Genomic DNA, 26,264 nt, shown 5'->3' with positions numbered 1-26,264 from the left:
ATGATCCTGTTGGTTCATCCTCCTTTATTGGAGGTCCCTTTTGTTTTCTATTTTCTCCCCAGCTTCCACTTATGAGAGAAAATGTATGATCCATGATTTTCTTATGATGTAAATGAAGTTATTGATTTGAAATATGTAATTAAGACACTTGCAGCTCTAAATTTCCTTAGGAGCACAGGAATTTTACCTTCCGCATGAAATAGTTTGTTGTGTTTTCACTTTTGTTTGTCTCAAAGTATTTTACAATCCTCCCTTAATTTTTCTTTAACTAATTGGCTGTATGAGAATGAGATCTTTTAAAAATTATTGGTGCAATATGATAATACATCTTAGTGAGATTAAAAGTAATAGTTTTATTTTACTTTTTTTGGGGGGGGTATGGGGATGGAACCCAGGGGCATTTGACCTCTGAGCTACACCCCCTGCCCTATTTTTTTATTCTTTATTTTGAAACCGGGTCTCACTGAGTTGCAAAGGGCCTCACAGGGACAGCTGAGGCTGTCCGCGAACCGTGATCCTCCGACCTCAGCCTCCCAAATGCTGGGATTACAAGTGTGCACCACCACATCTGGCTTAAAAGTAATAGTTTTATCTCTGCACACATCTCTTGGTGTGTTTTCCTCCTAACCTTGCTATGTGCTTTCTTCCTTCCCATACACACTGTAAGGTTTTTAGTGATACTTTCATATATGGACATAATATGATTTGGTCTATTTCCTTTTTCCCCTAGTCTTTCTGTAATCTTAAAAATTCTTACAAATTTCAAATTTTCCTTTGGTCACAGAGTTTTAGATTGATTTCTTTGTGATTTGTGAATGCTTCATATAATTTCTGTAGTCATAATTTATTGTGACTTGTTTGGTTGAAAGTATAATATACCATGTTTGTTTCATGTGCAATTGAGAAGAATGTGTATTTTATTAATTAATCTTGAGTGAAGTATTCTGTATGTCTGATAAGTTCTCACTTCCATTTCCCCCTGCCTTTAGAGGCCTTGGAACCATTTGAATATTCCCCAAGACAGTTTCTATAATAGTATTTATACATTAGTACAAGGCAGAACTTTTCATTACAACATACTGTTTAGGAATGATTATGATTTTTCTATTGGCAGACACTTAAGAATATATTCCATCTCTTTTACTAAGAAGTATAATTCATGTAAAAGAATTGGGATGACTATATTTAAATTATGTGAGAATAGAAATAAGTGTATTTAATTTTTTAAAAAGTTTGAGTGTGGGATGTGCATGTCAAGCTTTCTTCAGTAGGGAGTTACAAGATTCTCTTGAAACATCCTGCTATTTTTCAAAGAGAATGAACAAATAATAATACAGATGATGGACTGATAGTAGTTCTTTCTCCTCTATTTACTTTGGCTTCTCTTGGAGGTGAGAAAAACAAAACAAAACAAAAAAAAGAGGTAATTTATCAGTCTTGAGTCTACAAAAGATTCCTAAATAAATTTAATGATATTTAAACTATACTTTAGCATTTTATTTATGTTTTAATGCTTATCATTAGAAAGGCAACTACAGAAGTTGATAGCAATGCACTAAAAGCACAGAGAATTGATGAAGTAGGAAATGAATTGAGTTCTTGAGTTTTGACTGCCTCTCACACCAGAGAAGGGAAGACGCAAGAAATAGTGTCCTATGTGTCTACAAAGGGCTCGGATAACTCGTTGGTTTCAGATCCATGAAACTGATATTGGATTTCTGATTCCCAGACTTGAGAGAGTAAAAACCTGTTGTGAGCCTTAAAGATAACAATAGTGTGTTTCAACAATTACATGAAACTAGCACAATCTCCAGTTTCTCAAACATCGTAATCTTATATTGTCATTACACATTTCCTTGGGAGAAATCACAGGTGATACCATCTTTTCCTGGTATTTTCTTGGCTGAAAAGTTATTAATTATTAATTTAATATTTTATTTTATTGGTATATTTAGATTTTCTCTTTCTCTGGAGTCAGTTCGGGTAATGTGTGTATTTACAGGAGTTTATTTTTTTTATCTGTGCTGTCCAATATGTTGGTGTGTATCTATTCAAATAATTTTCAATAATCTTTCTTATAAGGATATTCTAAGGACTGCAAAACTCCTTGGATCAAACTATGTACTTGTAGTCAGGGGTAGTGGGCTGTAGAAGTTATCAAAGAGAAGCTGGGAGGAACTGGTTTAGGTGATGTGCTAGTGCTTAGGTGAGCTACACTTTGCAAAATTCTTAGAATTATACATTAAAATTGAGGGAATTACTGTAATTAAGTTACACATTATTTAAAAATAAAAAATAAATGAATAATAAAAATTGTACATCTCGAAGCTAACCAACTTGATCCCCACAGAGAGTTTAATTGCTTCTTTCCTAGGAAAGTATGATCAGGAGCTACAGATAGTCTCATGGGGTCAATCTCCAGAGGTCTCAAGTCTGTACAATTCTCTCCAGATCTCCATGTACCAGCCTCAGAAGTCCCACTATAACTCAAAATGACCTATTTTAGAAGGAACAAATGACATGCCATGTTCCTCTGAACATCATTTACTCACACATGAATAATAATCATTGTTAGAACATGTAGGCTTTCTTCTGATTTAAGGGTTTAATATACAGCTTCAAATATGATCAGAGAAATACTCAAAGATAAAAATTGCATTATAGATTTAAATGATAACATCTTTAGGAGATGTTTTATAGACATCCTTTTTTGTTATTTACAGACAAAACTTTGTGAATTTTATAAAAGAAGTAATATTATCATGTTTATTATGCAAACAAGGAGGTGGATAGTGACTCTTCCAAGGAAATAGAAGGAAGTAATTTGGATTTTAATCCATGTTAATGCCCTTTACTGCATTTCCCCCACACCTTAGAGAAGTTGGAACCTTGTGACCAGTGCTTGAGAGAGACCACCTCTAATAGTCTTATGCAATATTTCAGGACCGGTTTTATGATTTCACACTCTGTATTCTGGATTGAATGTTCTTCTCTTTCCATCAAACTGGTAAGTCTGTATATTCCATAAAGATTTTAGTTAGAAGTGTAATTGGTGAAAAAGCAGTAAGGCAGCTGTACCTGGCATGAGTTATTTTAAAAGAGAAATAGCTGTTTTTAACTTGTTTCAAAACAACTGAGCTGAGTCTGAGGTATATTTGAAAAGACACCTATGTGAGAGTATCTGAAAAGTCTTATGAGAAGTCATACTTATATTTGAAAAAAATTAAACCTCTTATCCCCGAACTCATACTTATTATTGCTAGCATACCTGCACAAATGGATAGGGATGGGAATTTGTTTGATTAGGTTTAAAGTGAATTTAATCTTGAATTTGGAGTCTTTTTTTCTACTAGCTACACAACTTTAGAGTATCACTTAATTTTTCAAATCGTCAATTTCCTAAAGATAGTGCTACCTGCATGCCACACCCACACATTTGTATATAAAGCCCTTATCTATAGTTGTGGATCAGAAACAGGCTAAAAATGCTCATGTGCACTAAAAGTTGTAAACAGTGTGTTCAAGGGTAGACTTGTAAAGCCAAGTTAAGGTCGTACAGTGTGTTCAGGGGTAGACTCATAAAACCAAGTTAACAGAGACTTAGGAGAGAGATAGTAAAAAAATAGTAGTTAGTACCACATGGGTATCCTCCTCAAAGCTGCAGTTCCAACAAAAATATTTAAAATACTGTTACTGCACAAGAATAGATTAGAATAAACACTTCACATGGAATTTATCAAAAAGAAACATCTATGGGATAAGATGCCCCCAAACTGGTACCTTTCAACACTTGTCTCTGTGATTTGCCTATGGCATGACAACAGTGAGAAAAATGAGTTTAAGGAAAACGAATTATTTTGCCCACTGTAAAATATGGGTTTCAGAGGAGGATTTTAATAGAAATGGCTCACATGGAATTGCAAGCGCAGCAATCATGTGCTTGCAGTAAGAATGTGCTGAGGATACCTGGAGCACAGAAAAATCTTAATTCCTAGTGTGGGAAGAAAGAAAAATTAAGGAGAGAAGCTTAATAATGTCAAACTCTTTCACAACTGGGGCCCACATCTCCTTATCCATCTCAATCAAATCAGCACAAAGACCATTATCCCATCATGATAATAACATTATAGCCAGTCATTTTGGTGAATTATCTTGTGTATTTATTGATGCCAGATACAGACTGCAGGAGGTAAATTTTTTATATATTTTTGGTGTATTGTAATTGTGTGTTTTAGTTCAAAGTCATACTAATAAACATGCCCACAGGTCTTGGTGTGTTTCCCTTCAGGTGCCACCCAGCTACTCACACCTTTCCATACATAATAGTGAGATTGGTAGTGATAACTTTACACATGGGCATAGCATGTATCAGTTCTTCCTTTCCTCCACCTTATTTTCCTCTCTTATGATTCCCTTCCACTATTTTACAGGTAAAGCTCCTCAATGATCTAAAGTCCTTTTGTTTTTCCCCTATTTAATCTCTAGCTTCCACATATGAGAGAGAATATTTAAAATTGAGGCTGGATGCTCTCAATATAATATTTTATAGTTCCATCTATTCTCCCCAAAATAACATATTTTGATCTTTTTTATTGCAGAGTAAAAATCCATTATGTATACATACCATGTTTTTGTTATCCATTTATCCATTAACGGACATCCAGGTTGGTTCCATAATCTAGCTGTTATAAATTGTGATGCTATAAACATAGACATGCACAATTCACCACTGGCAAACTATGGAACCAACCAAGATGTCCACCAACAAATGAATGGATTACAAAACTATGGAATATGTACACAATGAAATTTTAATCAGCCATAAAGAAGAACAAAATTGTGTTATTTACAGGGAAATGGATGGAAGTGTAGAACATTATGCTAAGTGAGATTAGGCAGTCACAAAAAGTAAGAAAAATCAGACGTTTTCTCTAATACATGGAAGCTATGGAGAAAAAGGGTCACAGGAGGAACTCTAGATGAAGAAGGAGAAACCATAGATGAACAAATATGGCAACTTAACTGAGAGGAATGGGAAGGGGAAAGAGGGAAATTCCCTAATGTACATAATGTACACTCTCAAACATAACAAAGTCAATCACTAAACCAAACATGAGAAGGAGGGAAAGAGAAGGAATGGGGAGGGAATTGGGGAAAGGCTAGATAGGATGATGTGTGCATGTATGTCTCCACCACCTTGAATTCCATTATGATGTATGACTACAATGCACCAATAAAAAATTTTAAAAAACATAGATATACATGTGTCACTATAGTATTCTGACTTTAATTCTTTTGGAGCTATCTTATTTAAATGATATAATTATAATACCTATAAATAGTCTCATAACTATCTTCATTTTGAATATGGAAAAATGATATTCAGGAGAGTTGGATTAGGACCAATGACAGATAGAATGTAAGTGGTAGGATTGATTTACATTTCCTCCCCAAATCTAAGGTGTATGTCCATTAAATCAGATGATGTGTTTCTTTCGGTACTGCTTTTGCAGGGCGATTATGCTTCCACCACTCCAGTTATCCCACTATGTCTACTATGCACAGGAAGGGGACTGGTGATTCAAGCGTTAACCGCTTCCTCCACCTAATGAAAGGTCATTCTTTTAACCACATCATTTTCAAAAAGTAGTTATGCTGTCGATAGTCAGCATGAGACTATGGGGAAAGGCTGAAATACTGCTTAGAGCTTTGCAATTCTTTTAGGACTCTTTTGTAGTCAGTGGACCATTTAATTTACAGCTTTTTGTGTACTTCATGGTTTTTCCTCAAACGAGAGGAAAACAGGGTTAAGAAGATGAAATCCCAACTAATCAGTCCCTTAGTTCACTGTGAAACCCCAAACACTGAATTTGAATCAAAGTAGACAAGGTGCAATTATAAAGCTAAATTAATTTAAATTCAATTTATATCATTATATTTAGGAACCACTCTGCCAGAGTTAAATGTTGGCATGGATTTAGAGCAGAGTTTGACAAATAATAATTGTGTGAATATTAACAATTTTGCTAACTTCTTTTGATTTACAATGTACACAAGTTTAATAACTAGCTAAACCCCAAATATTGTTGAGATGAGATAGTGAATGCGCATAAAAGTGCCCGCAGGTGCTCCTAGCAGGTGAATGGCATGGAAGCGTTAGCTTTTACACAGTTCAGGAAAAGCGAATGGACAGATGGTTTTGTCAAAACAAGTCATTTTGTTCAACTTATCAAATTGCTCCCATCACTGTTAACTAATATGTACATTTAAAATAGAGCAGATAATCTTTATGAGTCATCAGATTCGACAGTAATAAACCAGCTACATAATTAATCCACCAAATATTTTGTCCAACCTCATGCTTTTTTTTTTTGGGGTGAATTTCAAAGTTCAAGTTGCTTCTACAATGGAACAATACACTTTGATCGTATACTCTTTTATTCTATTTTTCTTTTTTTGTCATTTTCTTCCTTTCTTCCCTGGATATAGAAGATCTAGAGATTCTTACATAACATTGATGGAGAACAAGACAGAAGTGACAGAGTTCATCCTGCTGGGACTGACCAATGACCCCCGCCTGCAGGTTCCCCTCTTTGTAACCTTCCTCCTCATCTACATCATCACTTTGGTCGGGAATCTTGGGATGATCCTGTTGATTCTCTTGGACTCTCGGCTCCACACTCCCATGTACATATTCCTGGGTAGCTTGTCTCTGGCAGACTGTTTTTACTCTTCCGCTGTCACTCCCACAGTTATGGTGGGGCTCCTCATAGGAGACAAGCTCATCTCCTACAACTCCTGTGCTGCTCAGCTGTTCTTTTTTACAGGCTTCGCTACTGTGGAAAATTTCCTCTTGGCCTCAATGGCCTACGATCGTTATGCGGCAGTGTGCAAGCCCCTGCATTACGCCACCACCATGACAACAAATGTGTGTACATGCATGGTCATAACATGTTACGTCTGTGGTCTCTTGAGTGCCTGCTTCTACACTGCAGACACGTTCAGTCTCTCTTTTTGTAACTTCAATGTGGTCCATCATTTTTTCTGTGATATTCCAGCAGTCATGTCTCTCTCTTGTTCTGACAGACATGTCAATGAACTGCTTCTTCTTTATGTAGCCAGCTTTGTTATCCTTGTTCCTCTCTTAGTGATCTCCATATCCTACATATTGATATTTATCACAATCTTAAATATGAGCTCAGGTGCAGGGCACCGGAAGGCCATATCCACCTGTTCCTCCCACTTTGCTGCCGTCTCCATTTTTTATGGGACTACTATCTTCATGTATTTACAGCCCAGCTCCAATCACTCCATGGACACTGACAAAATTGTATCTGTGTTCTATACTATGGTCATCCCTATGCTCAACCCCATGGTCTACAGCCTGAGGAACAAGGAGGTCAAGAGTGCAATCACAAAGCTTCTTTGGGAGGCAAAATAATGTTTAAGATATTGATTTAACTGTTTTGAGATGCACACTCTCTATTTATTCCTCTCAGATGTTCTACATCTTGAGATGCACTGTAAGATCCACACTATAAGAGAGAGAGAGACCGCCTCTATTAGCTTCATGTAACATTTCAGTAATGATTTTATGATTTCAGACTTCTTGTTCTGTATTATATGCTATTTTTCCTCCATAAAAGTGGTAAGCACCCATATTTCACAAAAGTTTTATTTTATTTTTTGTGGTACTGGGGATGGAACCCAGGGGCCTTTTACCTCAGCGCTACACCCCCAGACCTATTTTTTTTTTTTATATTTCACTTGGAGACAGGGCCTCACTAAGTTGCTGAGAGTCTCACTAAGCTGCTGAGGCTGGCTTTGAACCTGTGATCTTCCTGTTTCAGCCTCCCAAATACTGGAATTACAAGTGTGTGTCAACATACCTGGCTTCATGAAGGTTTTAGAGACAAGTATAATTTTTATGTAAAAGCACTGGAATATCTATACTTACTTTGCATAATTTAAAAAGAAATATAGATTGTTTCAACATGTTTCCAAGAAACTGAGGTGAGTCTGGGGTATAAACAAGAAGACTTTCATGAGAAATAATCTAGAGATTCTCTTTACCATTATCTCCCAAACCATTATCTATGTTTCCAAACGGATGAATGGAAACTAAGACACATTATGCGCTAATTGATTAGGTAATCATTTAATCTTGCTTACTACAATTTACTTTTGTTTATAGAATTCTTTTTCTTTTTTTTTTTTTTTTTTTTTTTTTTTTTTTTTTTAATTTATTTTTTATTGGTGCAATGTATTCATACATCATAGTGGTATAAATAAGATACTTTTGTAGACATACATGCACACATCGCCCAGTTAGCCCCTACCCGATCCCCACCCCATTCCCTCCCCATCCCTCCTTCCCACGCTTGGCTTAGTGGTTGACATCTAGTATTATAGCAATTTATACAATATTAACATTGATAATCTCACATAACAGTTTCATTTGTCTGGTACCAAACTTTTGATGACTTAAAGATAACATTTCAATATTTCTTTTTGCTTTCTTTCTTACCAGAGAATATTTTTTTTTCTTTTTTTTTTTTAGGTGAAACTATCATACATTTATTTATTTATTTTTCAGAAAAAAAATCTATCCTGATATGGAATATGGGCTCTAGATACCCAAAACAGTCTCAAAGAAGAACAAAGCTAGAAGATGTATATTTTCTGATTTCAAACCATATAAAGCTACAATAATTGAAACAGTGTAGTACTGTTCTAAAGGCAGATATATAAACCATTGGAGCTAAATAAAAGCCTAGAGATAAATTCTTCCATACATTGTCAAGTTATTTTTGACAAGGTTTCCATGAACTTTTGGTGGAGGAAATACTAGTCTTTTAACTAAATATTGTTGAAAAATAATAATAAATGAAAAATAATAAAATTGGACCCTTACCTAACACATATACAAATATTAACTCAAAATAGATAAAGGACCTAAATATAAATCTTAATACTATCAGCTTTTAGAAGAAAATCTGGGTCATAAAACCTCACAACATTGAAATTGGAAGTGATTTCTTGGATATGATTTCAATGGCACAGGCAACAAAAGGGTAAATAAACTCCCTTAAAAAATAAAAAAATATTGTATATCCAAAGACAATGTAAACAGAGTTAAAAGTTACTGATGCTCTTCCAAGAGTTCCTCCTATGACCCATTTCTCCCTAACTCTCACATATTAGGGAAAGCATCTGATTTCTTATTTTTTGTGCCTGACTAATCTCACTTAGCATAATGTCCTCCAGCTCCATCCATTTCCCTGAAAATGATGTAATTGAGTTTTTTTTGATGGCTGAGTAAAATTCCATTGTGTACAAATCCCACAGTTTTGTAATCCATTCATCTGTTGATGGACATCTTGGCTGGTTCCATAGTTTGGCTATGGTGAATTGTGCAGCTATGAACATAGATACACATGCATTAGTTTGATAGTTTGGTTTCTTTTCTTTTGGGTAGATACCCAACAGTGGTATTGCTGGATCAAATGGTAGATTTGTTCCCATTCTTCTGAGGATTCTCCATACTGTTTTCCAAAGTGGTTGCACTAATTTGCAATCCCACCAACAATGTCTTAGAGTTCCCACTTCTCCACATCCTCGCCAGCATCTGTTGTTGTTTGTGTTTTGAATGATGGCCATTCTAGTTGGAGTTAGGTGAAATCTCAGGGTAGTTTTGATTTGCATCTCTCTGATTGCCAGTGATGTTGAGCATTTTTTCATGCATTTATTGGCCATTTGAATTTCTTCTTTTGTGAAGTGTCTATTTAGTTCATTTGCCCATTTTGTTATTGGATGTTTTGTTTTCTTAGTGTTGAGTTTCTTGAGTTCTCTGTATATTCTAGATATTAGTCCTCTATCAGTGGTGTAGGTGGCAAAAATCTTCTCCCATTCTGTTGGCTCTCGATTGAGATTCTTGATAGTTTCCTTTGCTGAACAGAAGCTCTTCAGTTTCATGCAATCCCATGTATTGATTCTCCTTTTAATTTGTTGTGCTTTTGGGGTCTTGTTGAGGAAATGTTTGTCTGTGCCTATGTGTTGTAGTGTTGGACCTATGCCCTCTTCAAGGAGCTTCAAAGTCTCTGGTTTAATTTCCAAGTCTTTGATCCATCGTGAGTTGACTTTTGTACAGGGTGAAAAAGTGGGATTAACATCCAATTTTCTGCATATGGTTAACCAGTTTTGCCAACACCATTTGTTAAAGAGGCTATCTTTTTTCCAGTGTATGTTTTTGGCCCCTTTGTCAAAAATCAATTGGCTGAAAGTGTGTGGACTTGTTTCTGGGTCTTCTGTTCTGCTCCATTGGTCTATATATCTGTTCTTTTGCCAGTACCATGCTGTTTTTATTACAATGGCTTTGTAGTATAGTTTAAAGTCAGGTATTGTGATTCCTCCTGCGTGGTTTTTGTTGCTGAGAACTACCTTGGCTATTCTGGGCTTTTTGTTATTCCAGATAAATTTAAGGACTGATTTTTCTATGTCTGTGAGGAATGATCTTGGTAGTTTAATGGGCATTGCATTAAATCTGTAGATCAGTTTTGGGAGTATGGCCATTTTGATAATATTTATTCTGCCAATCCATGAACATGGAAGGTCTTTCCATCTTCTAAGATCTTCTTCGATTTCTTTTTTCAGTGTTTTATAATTTTCTTTGTAGAGATCTTTTACCTCCTTGGTCAAGTTTATTCCTAGGTATTTTATTTTTTTGTGGGAGATCCTGAGTGGAAGTGTTTTCTGAATTTCTTTTTCAGTGGATTTATGGTTGGTGTACAGGAAAGCTTCTGATTTTTTAAGATTGATTTTGTATCCAGATACCTTGCTGAATTTGTTGATCAGTTCTATAAGCCTTTTGGTTGAGTTTGTTGGGTTTTCTAAGTATAGTATCATGTCATCTGCAAATAGTGAAAGCTTGAGTTCTTCTTTTCCTATTTGTACTCCTTTGATTTCCTTTTCTTGCCTTATTGCTCTGGCTAGAGTCTCTAGTACTATATTGAAGAGAAGTGGTGATAGTGGACATCCTTGTCTCGTTCCAGTTTTTAGGGGGAATTCTTGAAGTTTTTCCCCATTTAATATGATGTTGGCAGTGGGCTTATTGTAGATTGCCTTAATAATGTTGAGATATGTTCCTTCTATTCCAATTCTCTGCAGTGTTTTTATCATAAATGGATGTTGAATTTTATCAAATGCTTTTTCAGCATCTATTGAGATGATCATGTGGTTTTTGTCTTTGATTCTGTTTATATGATGAATTACATGGATTGATTTTCGTATATTGAACCAGCCTTGCATCCCTGGGATGAACCCTACCTGGTCATGGTGAATGATTTTCTTGATGTGGTTTTGAATGCGTGTTGCTAGTATTTTGTTTAATAGTTTTGCATCCAAGTTCATCAGAGATATAGGCCTGTAGTTTTCCTTCCTTGAACTGTCTTTATTCGGTTTGGGTATTAGTGTGATGTTGGCTTCATAGAATGTATTTGGGAGAGTCCCGGTTTTTTCTATTTCCCGAAATAGTTTGAGTAGTATTGGGATTAGTTCTCCTATAAAGGTTTTATAGAATTCACTTGGGAAACCATCTGGTCCTGGGCTTTTCTTTGATGGTAAGCTCTTTATTGCTGTTTCAATCTCTTTAATTGTTATTGGTTGGTTTAAGTGTTCTATATCTTCTTGACTCAGTTTAGGAAGGTTGTATTTATCTAGGAAGTTGTCGATTTCCTCCAGGTTTTCCATTTTGTTGGAGTATAGTTTTTCAAAGTAGTTTCTGATAATCCTCTGGATTTCTACGCTGTCAGTAGTAATGTCTCCTTTTTCATCCCTTATCTTCATAATTTGGGTTGATTCTCTCTTTTTTTTAGTTAGGTTGGCTAATGGTTTATCAATCTTGTTAATTTTTTCAAGAAACCAGCTTTTAGTTTTGTTGATTTTCTGTATTGTTTTTTTATTCTCTATTTCGTTAATTTCTGCTCTAATTTTAATAATTTCCCGTCTTCTGCTGGCTTTGGGGTTCAATTGTTCCTGCTTTTCAAGGGCTTTGAGGTGTGTCATAAGGCTATTTATTTGAAGATTTTCTGTTTTTCTTATGTGAGCACTCAGTGCTATAAATTTTCCTCTTAATACTGCCTTCAAAGTGTCCCAGAGGTTTTGATATGTTGTTTCTTTATTTTCATTTGTTTCTAGAAATTTCTTGATTTCACCTCTTACATCTTCTATGACCCATTCTTCATTCAGAAGTGTGGTGTTCAGTCTCCACATGTTTATGTTGTTTCTCTGAGTCTTCTTATAGTTGATTTCTAGTTTCATTCCATTATGGTCTGAAATGACACAGGGAAGTATGTAACATTTTTTAAATTTGCTAGTGCTCATTTTGTGTCCCAGGATGTGATCTATTTTGGAGAAGGTTCCATGAGCAGCTGAGAAAAATGTAAACTCTGCTGTAGTTGGGTGAAATATTCTATATGAGTCCAACAGGTCCATTTGGTTAATGGTGTTCTTTAGTTCTGAGACATCTTTACTGACCCTTTGTCTGGAAGATCGGTCTAGTATTGTGAGAGGTGTGTTGAAGTCTCCCAGTATTATTGTGTTGGGATTTATGTGTGACTTCATATCACAAAGAGTTTGATTTATGAAAGTAGCTGCCCCTATGTTTGGGGCATAGATGTTGATTATTGTTATTTCCTCTTGCTGGACTATTCCTTTTACCAGTAAGATGTGACCTTCTTTGTCTCTTCTAATAAGTTTGGGTTTGAAGTCTAACTTGTCTGATATCATAGTTGCTACTCCTGCTTGTCTTCGAGTACCATTAGCATGGATTACCTTGCTCCAGCCCTTTACCTTGAGTTTGTTCCTATCTTTACTTGTAAGGTGTGTTTCTTGTAAGCAGCAGATGGATGGATTCTGGCTTTTAATCCATTTTGCCACTTTATGTCTTTTTATTGGGGAGTTGAGGCCGTTTACATTAAGTGTGATTATAGAGAGATAATTTTTAATTCCCAACATGTTAAGATCTTATTTCTGTTTAAGATACTGTTTATTCTTCTTTGCTTAGTTGTCTGCTGGATGGGAATTCTTGTTTCTTTGGTTCTGGCGTGTATTACCCATTTCCTCTTTGCAGTTAATCTCCTTGAGTATTTTCTCTAGCGCTGGTTTTGAAGACATAAATTCCTTCAGTTGCTGTTTGTCATGGAAGCTTCTTATTTCCCCATCTAATTTGATGGATAGTTTTGCTGGGTAGGAAATTTTTGGCTGGAAGTTGTTTTCTTTCAGAGTTTGGAATATGTTACTCCAAGCCCTTCTGGCTTTCATAACTTGGTTTGGGAAGTCTGGAGTGATTCTAATTGGTTTGCCTCTGTATGTCACGTGGCCTTTTGTTTTTGTTGCCTTTAAGATTCTCTCCTTGGCTTCCACATTAGTCATTTTGACAATTATGTGGCGTGGGGATCCTCTTCTCTGATCCTGTCTAAAGGGAGTTCTATAAGTTTCCTGGATCTGTGTATCGACCTCTTGCTCTATGTTTGGAAAATTTTCTGCTATTACTTCCTTGAAGAGATTGATGATCCCTTTGGTTTCACCTTCTTTTCCCTCCTCTATTCCAATTATTCTTAGGTTAGCTCTCTTGAAATGGGCCCATATTTCTTCAATGTCAGATTCCTGCTGTCGGGTTTTTTTTTCTAAATTAGAAACTATGCGTTCATTTTTAGAATGATCATCTTCAAGGAGCGAGATTCTATTCTCCATGTGGTCTAATCTGTTGTTTATACTTTGGATTGAGGCCTTTACTTCATTAATTGCATCCTTTATCTCTTTTTGACTCTCTCTAAATTCTTTTCGAAAGTCCTCTATTATTTCTAAAGTTATTTTCCTAATTTGATCTTCTAGAGATCTTTGGATTTCTGTGTTATCAGATTCTGATGTTGTGGGGTTGTTGGCATTCACTGCTCCATTGTTATTTCTCTTTCCCATGATTTTGGAAGTTTGTGCCTTCTCTGGGTTCTTCCCCGAGTCACTACGAGTTCACTTAAGATGCTCTGGATCTCGTGTCTGTGGTATCTCAGTCACCACTACTCCTTAACTGGTTTGTATCACAAAGTCTCAGACCCAGGGAGTCAATCAAGGCTGCTTAGACCGTGGGGAGTGCCAAGTTGGGCGTTCTCCAGTGGGGAGTTGTGACTATGGTATGATATCTCTGCCACTGCCACTCCCCCCCTGGGCTGCACTGCTAAAATCTCCGACCCAGGGAGACTATCTGCGCAAGTCCCTGGGAGCGCAGTACTGGGATTTCTTCCCTAGGGGTCACAATTTGACTCACGGTTATTGAGTGCGCTGATGGAGCTGTAGTGAACTTGGTGGATTCGCTGCTGCCGCCACTGGCAATATGGCACCACTGCCACGCCCTTGGCCGTGATGCGGCGTATTTCTTCTCTGGTTTTGAACTCCGCTCTGAGTCCCTGCCAGTTGTGCTGTGCTCGGCCCTTGGGAGCTTTAGATGTTCCCTGCACCAACAAAACTGCTGACTGCCGCCCGGCTGTTCAGCACCTGCTCACCTCAGCTCGCTGTCAACCGCTCCTCTCAGGCTCCTGGTGGCTGGTTGAATGGATTGGTCTAGGGCCGTCCGGTGAACTCACCACTGCCGCCAGCAGTAAGACGCTGCTTCTGCGTCCTAGGCCGCGAGGCCAAAGTACCTCCTCTCTGGATTTGAGCTCTGTTTTGAGTCTCCCTCCTCTCTGGAGCCTGGTGCTGCTAGGGGAGATGTAGGCCGCTCCGCTCCGGCCGCTCTGCGCCCGGCTCTGGCTGCTCTGCACCGCGGGTCTGGCCACTCCGGCCGCTCCGGCCGTTCCGCAACGCGGCTCTGGCTGCTCCGACTGTTCTGGCCGCTCCGCTCCGGCTGTTCTGGCCGCTCTGCTCGGCTGCTCTGGCCGCTCCGCTCAGCTGTTCTGGCCGCTCCGCTCCGGCTGCTCCAGCCGCTCCACTCCGCGGCTCTGGCCACTCCGCGCGGCCGCTCCAGGCAATCCGCGCTGCGGCTCTGGCTGCTCCGGCTGTTCTGGCCACTCCACTTGGCTGTTCTGGCCGCTCTACTCGGCTGCTCTGAACCGCGGCTTCGGCTGCTCTGCACCGCGGGTCTGGCCACTCCGGCCGCTCTGGCGGTTCCGCGACGCGGCAGGCCGCTCCACTCTGCGGCTCCCCCCAATCCGCGCTGCGGCTCTGGCCGCTCAGCGCCGCGCGGGCGCGGCACTTCGGGCTGGTTTTTTTCTGGTGTCTTGTTTTTCCAGCCCTTTTTCTCTGTCCCTTGTAGTTACCGTTTTTATTTCTTTGCTGGTGGTGTTTTCTGGCTCTGAAAGGCGCTGGTTTTGTGGTAGTAGAGTTGGATTGTTAGCGGGACTTGTAAGTGCCGCTTTCCTCCGTCGCCATCTTCCCGGAAGTCCTAGAATTCTTTTTCTATTGGTGCATTGTAGTCATACATCTTAATGGGCTACAAGATGATAGAGATATATGCGGACACATCACTCATTTATCCCTTCTTCACTTCCCATTCTAGTTCCTCTCCCTTCCTCCTCATAGTTGGCTTACTGATTGACTTGGATATGTTTGTGAATGTATATCATGTACATTAGAAAATTTCCCACTTCTCCTTCCCATCCTCCTCAGGTTGTCTTATTTGCTCATCCATGAGACAAATAAATTCAAGAAAAGTCAATGGAGCTGCTGGGTTCTCCTGCTCTGGGACTCGATGGTTCCTACTAATCACACTTCGTTCCCTCTTTCTAAGGCATTTGTACTCAGATTTCTACCACCTGCCTTTCCAGTTCACTGGATGGCAGGCAGCATAGCATTGCACTTCTATGCATCCTGGCTTCTAGAATTACGTGATTCCAGAGCCACAATAAATTTTCATCAGCATATGTATACATATCCTCTTTACTGTTTTACTGGAGAAGCCTACTATGAGACTAGCTTAATAATCACAATTCAATATTTAATTTATATATAAGAACATATATTTATAGCTAATATTTATTCTTTTTTCTATTGCTCTTAGAGTTCCAATTTGAGGGAAATCACGATACATTATTAAATGAAAGAATGTATGCTTTTTACTTAGTTATTTTAACAAGAGATATATAAACCTGGCATCCTATATGAATAAATATTTCTGTCATTTTATACAACTAATATTTACATGTTTTAAATTTCAAGGGCATAACATAGCCAGAATATAAGATAATAAAGATAATATAAAATCATTTTAATGTTTTCAGACATTACTCTCATTTTTCTGTTTTGTAATTTTAAAAAATTGCAATGAAAACTAATAATGTGTACTTTTTCCCCTCCTGTTTTTAGACTAGTTATAGTCTATTTTACTAAACCCTGAGCGTTTTACTTCTCTTCATCCTATCTTATTTCCTTGCTACTTCTTTTAAATTCCAACCATCCTCTTGCCACGGGGCCTTTACACTTACTGTTCCTACTATGAAATGCTCCTTGTCCATTTGAGCCCAGTGAAAATGTTACCCGGTCATAGAGTGAGTCCTTCTCTGAGCACCTTCACAAAAGAGTCATTCTTCAAACACCATATAAATGATCTGTTCCAACTATGCCGTTCTTTATTGTTCTGATCAACCATTAAGTACTATGCAGTTAATTGCTTATTTCTTATTGAGGCAGGATAGAAGAGAGAAGTGAAAAGGAATAATAACGGAAGAACAAGGAAAAATGTAACTTTAATATGGAATCCTGTAGAAAAATTTCCTAGTACCCTTAATCCTCAGCCAGGCATGATTTGGAGGAGGAATTCACAAGTCTTCACTCATTACCCTGGTCATTGCTAACTATTCTCAGGGATGTGTCTGTTGATCAGACAATCGAGGTCATGCAAAAGAGTAATCTCCTTGGGCATTGTTAGCCATTCCTTCTGTAAATAGTCTAAACAAAACAACAAACTCTTTTGGCACAGTTAGTTGTTCTTGAATTTTTTTTTTTTTTTGGTGGTACTGGGGTTTCTGGAAGCCCTTCTACCTCCGGGCTACACTCCCAGACCTATTTTTTACATTTTTATATTTGGAAACAGGGTCTCCTAAGCCAGCGTGCGCGGCTGGCTTCGAACCTGCGCGATCCTCCTGTCTCTGCCTCCCAAGCGCGGGGATTACAAGTGTGCGCCACCACGCCCGGCTGAATAATTTAAACATGATAGATACCCATAGATAAAATAATAAAGGCCCTATCATATCTTGGATGATGACTGGAAATTCAGTATATTGTCTTGTGATTACTGGACTGATGTCATCCTCATATTCTTCCTCCCCTTCACACCTCATAAAAGTTCCCTATAATAGAAGAGCTCTGTATTCCCAGCGGCCTCTCTCACTTTTGAGGGACTGCCTTCTCCTTTGAATGTGTTTTTTATTTTTTACTTTCCTATATTATTCTCTGTCTCTGGCACCCGCTGAAGTTCTATTCTGTCATGTAAGTGAAGGATCTCACTGATCCTAAAGTTGCATTCCTCTCTCTCCCCCTCTAGAATCTGCCCCAGATTCTCCACAGAATCAGCCCTTCTTCTGTGACATTATCATCTCCTGGAAGGGAACATGAACTCCAGGATAACACTGATTTTATCTATCTTGTTCATAACATGATCCTAATTGTGAACAAATGATACCTAGCCCCTACTCCAAACTCAGGTACAATGAAAGACTAGATTGCCTCTAAAACCCAGAGAGCCCCCAGGTGATATGTCTGTTTTGTCTTAATGACAATCTTTGTGAAATGCTTTTTCTTTTAACTTAGAGTAATATTGAAACCAAATTCTTCCTTTAATGGGCCCCTTCTCTTGTCCCATTTGGAGTACAAAAATGATGCAAAATTTCTCCTTTTTTGTTCTTGTCTGTGAAATTAATAGACTATAGAAGGGTAAGTATAGGGGTACAAAGATTTATTTTAAGCCAAGGAAGGATAGAAGACAAAGACGTCTCCCCCCACACAAGGGGGAGGTGTTCCTGAAAAAGAGTAACCACTGAAGATCCCAGAAGCTGAGCTTTTATCCCTTCTTGTGGTTCTTCTTCTGGTCTTTTGTGATTGGTTAGAATGAGTTCTTAGAGAGCCAATGTGCTTTGCTCTTTTTCCATTCTTAATTTGAATCTCTATTCCAAAGGTTGGTGGACTCTTTTATCTCTACTTGAAAGGTCTGTCCCTTATCCTTTTTTCTTTTGTCACTTTGGGGGTTAAGTTTTATATTAACTTGCACTGTTATCCCTAGATCTATTAACCTTCCTTACTTCTGTTTTACATACAGGTGGCCTGTCTTAACCCTTCCCATTCTCAGGCTCTCTGCCCTGCTTTAATATCTCAATGTTTCCCACACAACAGGATCTCTAGAAAGCTCACTGAGGTAGATAATTTTCTTGCATTTATTTCTTACTCTGAACTTGAAATGCTTTACTAATAATGTTAGAGTTTTGCTACTTCTTGCAACAAACCAATTACCATAATGTTGTTGGTCTGATGAGCCAGTGTGGTATCTGGTGAAAGGAAAAGGCCCTCTACTTTTCTGAGGATTGAATGACTCCAATGGCCTGAGGAGCTGATGTAGCCTTGAGGGTGGACATTTAAGATCAAAACAGCTGCATCACCAACACCAGAGGATGTGTTAATTGCTCAAACTATGAAATGCCATCTGTTATAGAAGTTGCCATTTGAGTCAAGGCCTGATTTAGCTTACCATAATTCACTTTTATTCTCCAAAGATCCATCTGTTCTGCACAGGCCAAATAGCGAAGCTGATGGTTATGGAGTGAAACTCGTCTGCCATGTATCTTTAGTCCTCAGTGGTGGCATCAATCTTTACAATTCCTCCTGAAATGTGTTACTGTTTTTGCTTTACTACTTACTAAGTAGAGGAGAGGAGTTAGAAGAGGCAAAGCATCTTAGGACAGAGGACCTACAAATGGGAGAACTTAGAAAAACTATAAAACTATAGTGTACAGGGATAACAATAACCAAGCAGGTATAGTTCAATATAAGGACTTCAGGCGCTGAGTCAGAACAAAACAACCCCTCCCATGAGACAAATTCCAAGAACTGGTGTGAGCAGAGTCCAAGGGTAATCAGGAGGGGGAGTGAGGGGCAACACTTGAAGAAGACTGAGAGGGAGATAAAATTACCCAATCACAAGGGGATTGAAACTGGCTTACACCCATTAGGTCCTAGGATCAAAATCAGACAAATCGGGAGAGAGGATAAAAACACTGAAAGGTGATTAAAAACTTGTCTCCCAAGAGTCTTCAATGGCAACTCTCTTTGGGTCACTCTCTCTTGTGTGGTTGCTCTGCTGTTCTTATTCAGTGGTTATGTTTTGCATGGAAATTCTTCATAAAACTGGAAAAAACAACCCTAAAATTTTATGGAACCACAATAAAACTAACTAAATAAATAAATAATAAACAAACAAACAAACTCCAAATAGCCAAAGCCATCCTGAGCCAGGAGAATGAAACAGGAGGCATTAAATTACCAATAACAATATATACAGTAAAGCTGCATAATAAAAATGGTACATGTCTTTGTAGACATATAGACCTTGAAGACAGCCTAGAAGAAAAACTACAAATCTATGAGCACTTGATTTCCAAAGGATGCTAAAACCATGCATTGTAGAAAAAGGCACGTTTTTTCAATAAATAATATTGGAAAAAATAGATATTTATATGCAGAATGTAAAGCCTCCCTTATAAAACTTAAAATAGATGAAAGAGTTACATGTAAGAACAAAATCCATGAAACTACTAGAAATGTCTCAGGACACTGATATAAGTAAAGATTTTCTTTTGGGAGAAGACCCCCAAACACACAGAGCCCAAGGACCAAAATCAACTATAGACAAATGGGATTACAACAAACCAAAATGTTTCTGTACAAAAAAGAGACCATCAATAGATTAAAGAGACAGCAGAATGGGAGAAGATATTTGGAAACTACATACTTGAAAAGGGATATATATGCTGAATATAATAGCAATGCCAAAGCGATGTAAGATAAAAACTCAACTAAAAATGGACAATAAATAGACATTTCTTAAAAAAAGATATGCAAATGGCCAATGGGCATATAAAAATCATGCTTATCACTAATCATCAGGGAAATGTAAACCACAATCACAATGAGATGTCATCTTACCCCATAACGAATGGCCCATAAAAAGGACTAAAAGTAATTAACAATGGTCAGGACATAGAGAAAGGGGAACCATGTTAAATTGTTGGTGGGAATACAAAATAGTGCAGCCAGTACAAAAAGTTGCATGGAGGTTACTCAGAAAATTAAAAATAGAACTATTCAAAAATCTAGCAACCCTCTGACTGAGCATAAATCCAATAGAAATAAAATCACTATGCCAAAAACACCTCTGTATTCCTGTGTGTTTTGAAGCACTATTCACAGTTGCCAAAGAATTGAAAGGAACCTGATCTCACCATTTGATTAATGTATAAAGAAAATTGGTATGTATACATTATGGAATACTAATCAGCCATAAAAAGGATGAAATCCTGTTGTTTGGTCAACATTGAACTGGGAGTGATTAAGTGAAATAAGCCAGAGTAAAATAAAAACTACTGAATGATAGCAATCACATATGAAACTTTAAAAGTTAATCTCACAGAAGCTGAAAATTGTATGGTGGTTATAATATCCTGGAGAGAGTAGGGAGAGAGTGATAGGGAAAGCTTGATGATTTAGTACAAATTTAGAGTTAGATAGGTGCAAGAATTTCTGTGGTGCCATCACACAGTAGACGAACTATAGATAACAATTACACACTATAAAATTCCAAAAGCTAAAAGAGAGGATTTTTAAAGTTTCACCATAAATAAATCATAAGATTTGAGGAAGCAAACATATTTACCATGATCTAAATATTCCACATTGTATATGCCAATACAAAAATCTCATGGTATCCAGGCAATATGTGCATCTCATACTTTCATTTGTCAGTTAAAATAGATTTATTTGAAAAGTAGAATAATAAATTTCATCCCTACAGGCAGTATAATTGCTTATTTCTTGAAACCAGGATGTGGAGCTGCAGTAGTCTCATAAGAAAAATCTCGAGAGGACTCCAAGTCTGTACAATTCTCTCCAGATCTCCGTATCTTAGCCTCCGAAATCCCAGGGTGACTCAATATCATGTTGTTTTAGAAGGGACACACTATATGCCATGCCCTATTGTATATCATGTATTCACCTGAATGATAATCACCATTCCCATACAAGGGCCTTCTTCTAAACTGAGGATTCACTATGAGCCTTCAACCAGGGTCAAGGAAACACTCAAAGATAAAAATCACAGCAATTCACTTTTAAATGCTAACCTCTTTATAAGATGTTTGTAGACTTGTCTTATTTCTCAATTACAGACACTATCTGTGAATTATGGAGGAGAAGTAATGCTTATTTTATGTAGGAAAAGAAGGTAAGTGATTTTTCCTAGGACTAGAAAGAATTCACAGTTGATTCTAAAATGGACTTGTGTTAATGTTTTTCTCCCTTTTTTTGTGTCTTAGAGAACCAAGGATCTTTTGATGATTACCTGGAGAGGTAATAGCATTTATACAACTTTCCTTGGCTGATTTTATGATTTCAAAATCAACTCTGAATTGACTGTTCTTTCACTTCTAGAACAGGGATTATGTACTGAAAATTTCTACTCCATGAACATTTCAGTAATTTATGTCAGTCGTGCAAGAGCAGTGGGCTACCTTTATCTACAGTGAGTTTAATTTGAGAGCAGAAAGATATTTTCAATATATTTTTTAAAACTGAGGTGAATATGTGTATAAATGTCAAAATATCTATCATAGAAACTTTATTCATTCATATGACAAACCATGTTCCTTTTTTCTAAAATATGAGCAAATATTGTGGTAGATAGATTTGATGAATGAATTTGTTTTATTCACCATATATTTTATTCTCATTGAAGATAAAAACCCAAGAGAGTGAAATAATCTTTCTTTAAGCTGAAAAAATGTCTTATATGAATTAACATGCTCTCAATAGCATTGAACATTTTCAGTCTCATATGATTATTTTTGGGGAGGTGGCTTTAACTTGTGAAATTTTAGTCTTTTTCATACTACCTGTTTCAGAGCAGCACAGAATTCTCAAATCCAAATTTCCTTAATGATAAAGTAAGAATAATAATGCAACCTTTCTTAGACATGCACGGACACACAGTGTATATCCATTATCACTTGTGGAACATAGTATATTCTAAAAATAATTATGTGTGTTACGTTTGACAGACATAAAGTCTTCATAGACTTCTCAACTGAAGTTGCCAAAGGCTTAGGAGAAATACAGTTGGGAATAGTAGCTAGCTTTGGATGAGTGTTATTCCAAAAACTTCGATTCTAAAAAGAAATTTTAAGTACTGTTACATGAGAATAGATCCAAATAAAATATTTTACAGTATTGGTTTTGTCATTAAAATGTACCAGTGCAGGGTATGATGGTGTATATCTGTAATCCTAGTACTTGGCAGGCTGGGACAGGAGGATAATAGGTTTAAGAATAGCCTCAGCAACTTATCAAGACCCTCAGCAACTTATTGAGACCCTGTATCAAAATTAAAAGAATTAAAAAAGGATTTTTGGTATAGCTTGGAGGTAGAATATCCCAAGATTCAATCCCCAGTACCAACAAAACAACAAAACAACAACAAAACAATAACAGCAACAACAACACATATTTCTGAGTTAAAGAGAGCACAAACTGGGAACTTTTTGCCTTGGGTCTCTGTGACTCAGCTATGAAGTGTTAATAGTGAGAGAAAAAATGAGTTTTAAGAACAAAGGATTCTTTTGTGGATTTGTTTTTTCATTACTAGAGACCAAACCCAAGGGCACTCTATCACTGAGTTCCATCTCTCTGCCTTTTTTTTTTTTTTTGGTGGTACTGGGGTTCCTTGAAACCCTTCTACCTCCAGGCTACACTCCCAGACACCTATTTTTTTATATTTTAAATTGGGAACAGGGTCTCTTAAGCCAGTGAGGCTGGCTTCAAGCCCGCATGAGTCTCCCGTCTCTGCCTCCCAAGTGCAGGGATTACAAGCGTGCACCACAATGCCCGGCATCTCTCTGCCTTTTTACTTTTTATTTTGAGAAAATGTTTTTCTAAATTCCCAGGCTGGCTTTGAACTTGTGATTGTCCTGCCTCAGTATCTTGAGTTTCTGGGATTACAGTTCTGTGCAACTGCATACAGCTAAAAAAAAAAAAAAAATTCATGGAAGGAAATTTTAATAAAATTGCTCTACATAAAAATGTAAAAGTATCATTTGTTTGGAGTGAGAAGAAGCAACTCAGGAGAGCATGAAAAATCTTCATAGTGAGGAGAAATGGATAAAGAGAAGAGAAGCTTGCAGACTTCAAGTTACCTACCTCAGAAGGCTGAGTGTCAGCATCCATTTGATAAAAAATCATAATTCCATCCTAACATCATGATAGCTGACACTCCTCATCATATGGTTAACACCACCATTTTATTGTTCTTTTCTGTATTATCCTATTTAATTATCACAATATTATGGCACAGCAGGCCCCATGAGTGTCTTTATTTTGCAGATGAAAATATAATGTTCAGAGGAGATACATTGGATCAGTGACCCCTGAGTGGTAAATGGTAGATCTGATATGTCTCTTCTGGGAACTTAAGCTCTATGTTTGCTAGACCACTTATAGTGAAAAGTATGATATTTACCACCTAAGCAATCACTCTGTAGTTTACTGTGAAACAAAAAAAATCCTGATTTAAATTCCCTTTAGACCCATAGACTTAGGAACCACTCTGCATGGGCTTATGGTTGGCATGGGTCCAGAGAAAAGGATGACAAATTATACTTGTGTGAATATGAGTAAATTACTCAACCTCTTGGGCTTCGTAATTTACCTGAGAGTAACAAGCAAGAAAACTCATAATATTGTTGAGAGGCGACAGTGAGAAAACCACGAAAGTGCTTACAGGTGCTCCTGGCAGGTGAACAACATGGTTGTGTCAGCTCTGACCGAGCTCAGAAGTGAAGGGGAAGAGAGGTCCATTTAGACAAGTTGTTTTGATGTAGTTAGCCAACTGTCTACATCTCAGTTAATAAATACTAGACATTTGAAGTAGGGTAGATGATTCATTAGGATCCTTGTATTAAACAGTAGGTGATCCTTTTATATAACAAATGTATTAAATTTGTTGTCAAAACCCATGCTTTTTCTGAGAATCTCAGAGTTCAAGTTGCTGATAAAATGGAAGAGTGCATATTGAATTTATACTCTTCTATTCAATATGATGTCTTTATCATCCTTTTCCTTTCTTTTCATGACTATAGAATAAACAGAAATTCTCAGATAACATTAATGGAGAACAGGACAGAAGCAACAGAGTTCATCCTGCTGGGGCTGACCAAAGACCCAGGACTGCAGATTCTCCTCTTTATAACCTTTCTCCTCATCTACGTCATCACCCTGGTGGGGAACCTAGGGATGGTCCTACTAATCCACCTGGAATCACATCTCCACACTCCCATGTACTTTTTCCTTGGGAACCTGTCTCTGGTGGATTTCTGTTACTCTTCAGGTGTCACTCCCACGGCCATGGCTGGGCTCATTATAAGAAATGAGGTCATTTCCTACAATGCTTGTGCTGCTCAGATGTTCTTTGTCACAGGCTTCGCTACTGTGGAAAACTACTTGTTGGCCTCAATGGCCTATGACCGCTATGCAGCCGTGTGTAAGCCCCTACATTACAGCACCACCATGACGGCAAGTGTGTGTGCCTGTCTGGTCATGGGCTCCTATGTCTGTGGTTTTTTGAGTGCATGCATTTACACCGGAGACACCTTTGTTCTTTCTTTCTGTAAGTCCAATGTGGTCCATCATTTTTTCTGTGACATTCCGGCAGTCATGGCTTTGTCGTGCTCTGACAGATATATTAATGAGCTAGTTCTTATACATTTAGCCAGCTTCAATATATTTTTTGCTGTCATAGTTATCTTAATATCCTATATGTTCATTTTTGCCACCATTCTGAAGATGCGCTCCGGCGCAGGACATCAGAAGGCTTTGTCCACCTGTGCCTCCCATTTCACTGCCGTTTTCATTTTCTATGGGACTGTCATCTACATGTATTTGCAGCCCACATCCAGTCACTCCATGGACACTGCCAAAATCTCTTCTGTGTTCTACACCATGATCATCCCCATGCTCAACCCTGTGGTCTACAGCCTGAGGAATAAGGAGGTCAAGAGCGCATTCACAAAGATTGTTTTGAAGGCAAAATAGACTTTAGGATTTCAATTCAAATGTTTGGAGATGTACATGACCTGTATTCAGCCCTCTTGGATTTTCTCAGGATTCTGAGACACATTTTAAGACCCACAATAAAGTTATTTTCCTGAAATAATACCCTAAACTCTACAAAAAGTGTATTCTCTAGAAAACATGAATATAATTACAATACTAGGAGAATATTCATGATATCTTTTTGGGGCTGCTTGTAAAAATCATTATTAAATATATTGACTATTCAATCATTTCCATGCATTTTCCTGCTATGTGTTAATGAAATCAAATGAAAAATAAGTGCATAAAGATGCCCATGAGTAGAAATGCATGCAAGTAACCCAGGAGGACACATTCACATGGGCATGGTAAATCTATTCCAATTAAATGTAATGTGAGTATTTGAGGTGGTCAAATTGAGTGCATGCATTTACACTTGAGACACCTTCATTCTCTCTTTCTGGACTGGACAAAAGCATACCAAGACAGCCAGAAAAACATTTTTCTTGTGTGTCTATATGGATATTTTTAGAAGAAACTACTGTTTGAGACAGTAGACTTAAAAGACCATCGTTCCTCATTAATATTGGGGTCTATCATCCAATGGAGTGAAAGCTGGATGATGATAGTGAATTATGCCTGCGATAAACATCCTAGTAGAGTGTCTAACGACACATCCAATTTCCTGATTTGTGTGAGACATTCTTTTCTACAGTCTCACTCGGTTCCCACACTCCCCAAGTTTAGACAATATCATTTCCTAAAAAACCCCATCGTGGGACAGATTGTTTCCAACACTTCATAATTGTTATTTTAATAATAATTTAATTTTATAATTATTTTAACTTTATGAAAGATATTATAATATAGCATAGAATGCAGTTGACATATCACTTTCTGGTAGCCTTAATATTGGACTGCATAAGGTT

The 26,264-nt window shown here is 37.6% G+C and overlaps 2 protein-coding genes across 2 annotated transcripts in view; both read left to right on the top strand.

The window, feature by feature from the left end:
* LOC308260304 (olfactory receptor 5B2-like) overlaps window positions 1-6,257 on the top strand; it is a gene marked incomplete at both ends in the record, with an annotated part of 30,497 nt that extends 24,240 nt beyond the window's left edge. Inside the window, one exon of the mRNA XM_080691610.1 lies at window positions 6,126-6,257. Coding sequence (XP_080547736.1) covers window positions 6,126-6,257 — 132 coding nt within the window. The remainder of the gene's footprint in view (window positions 1-6,125) is intronic.
* A 260-nt stretch (window positions 6,258-6,517) lies between these two features.
* On the top strand, window positions 6,518-25,335 carry LOC308260293 (uncharacterized protein; the record flags this gene model as incomplete). The annotated part of the gene is made up of 4 exons (XM_080691599.1): window positions 6,518-7,432; window positions 21,570-21,603; window positions 21,685-21,775; window positions 24,384-25,335. The coding sequence occupies 4 exons, from the start codon at window positions 6,518-6,520 to the stop codon at window positions 25,333-25,335; spliced, it is 1,992 nt and encodes a 663-aa protein (XP_080547725.1).
* Between the last annotated feature and the right edge of the window lie 929 nt (window positions 25,336-26,264).

The sequence above is a fragment of the Muscardinus avellanarius genome (assembly GCF_963383645.1).
Source record: "Muscardinus avellanarius genome assembly, chromosome: 1".
Classification (NCBI taxonomy): domain Eukaryota; kingdom Metazoa; phylum Chordata; class Mammalia; order Rodentia; family Gliridae; genus Muscardinus; species Muscardinus avellanarius.
This window is presented reverse-complemented; position numbering and strand designations above follow the sequence as displayed.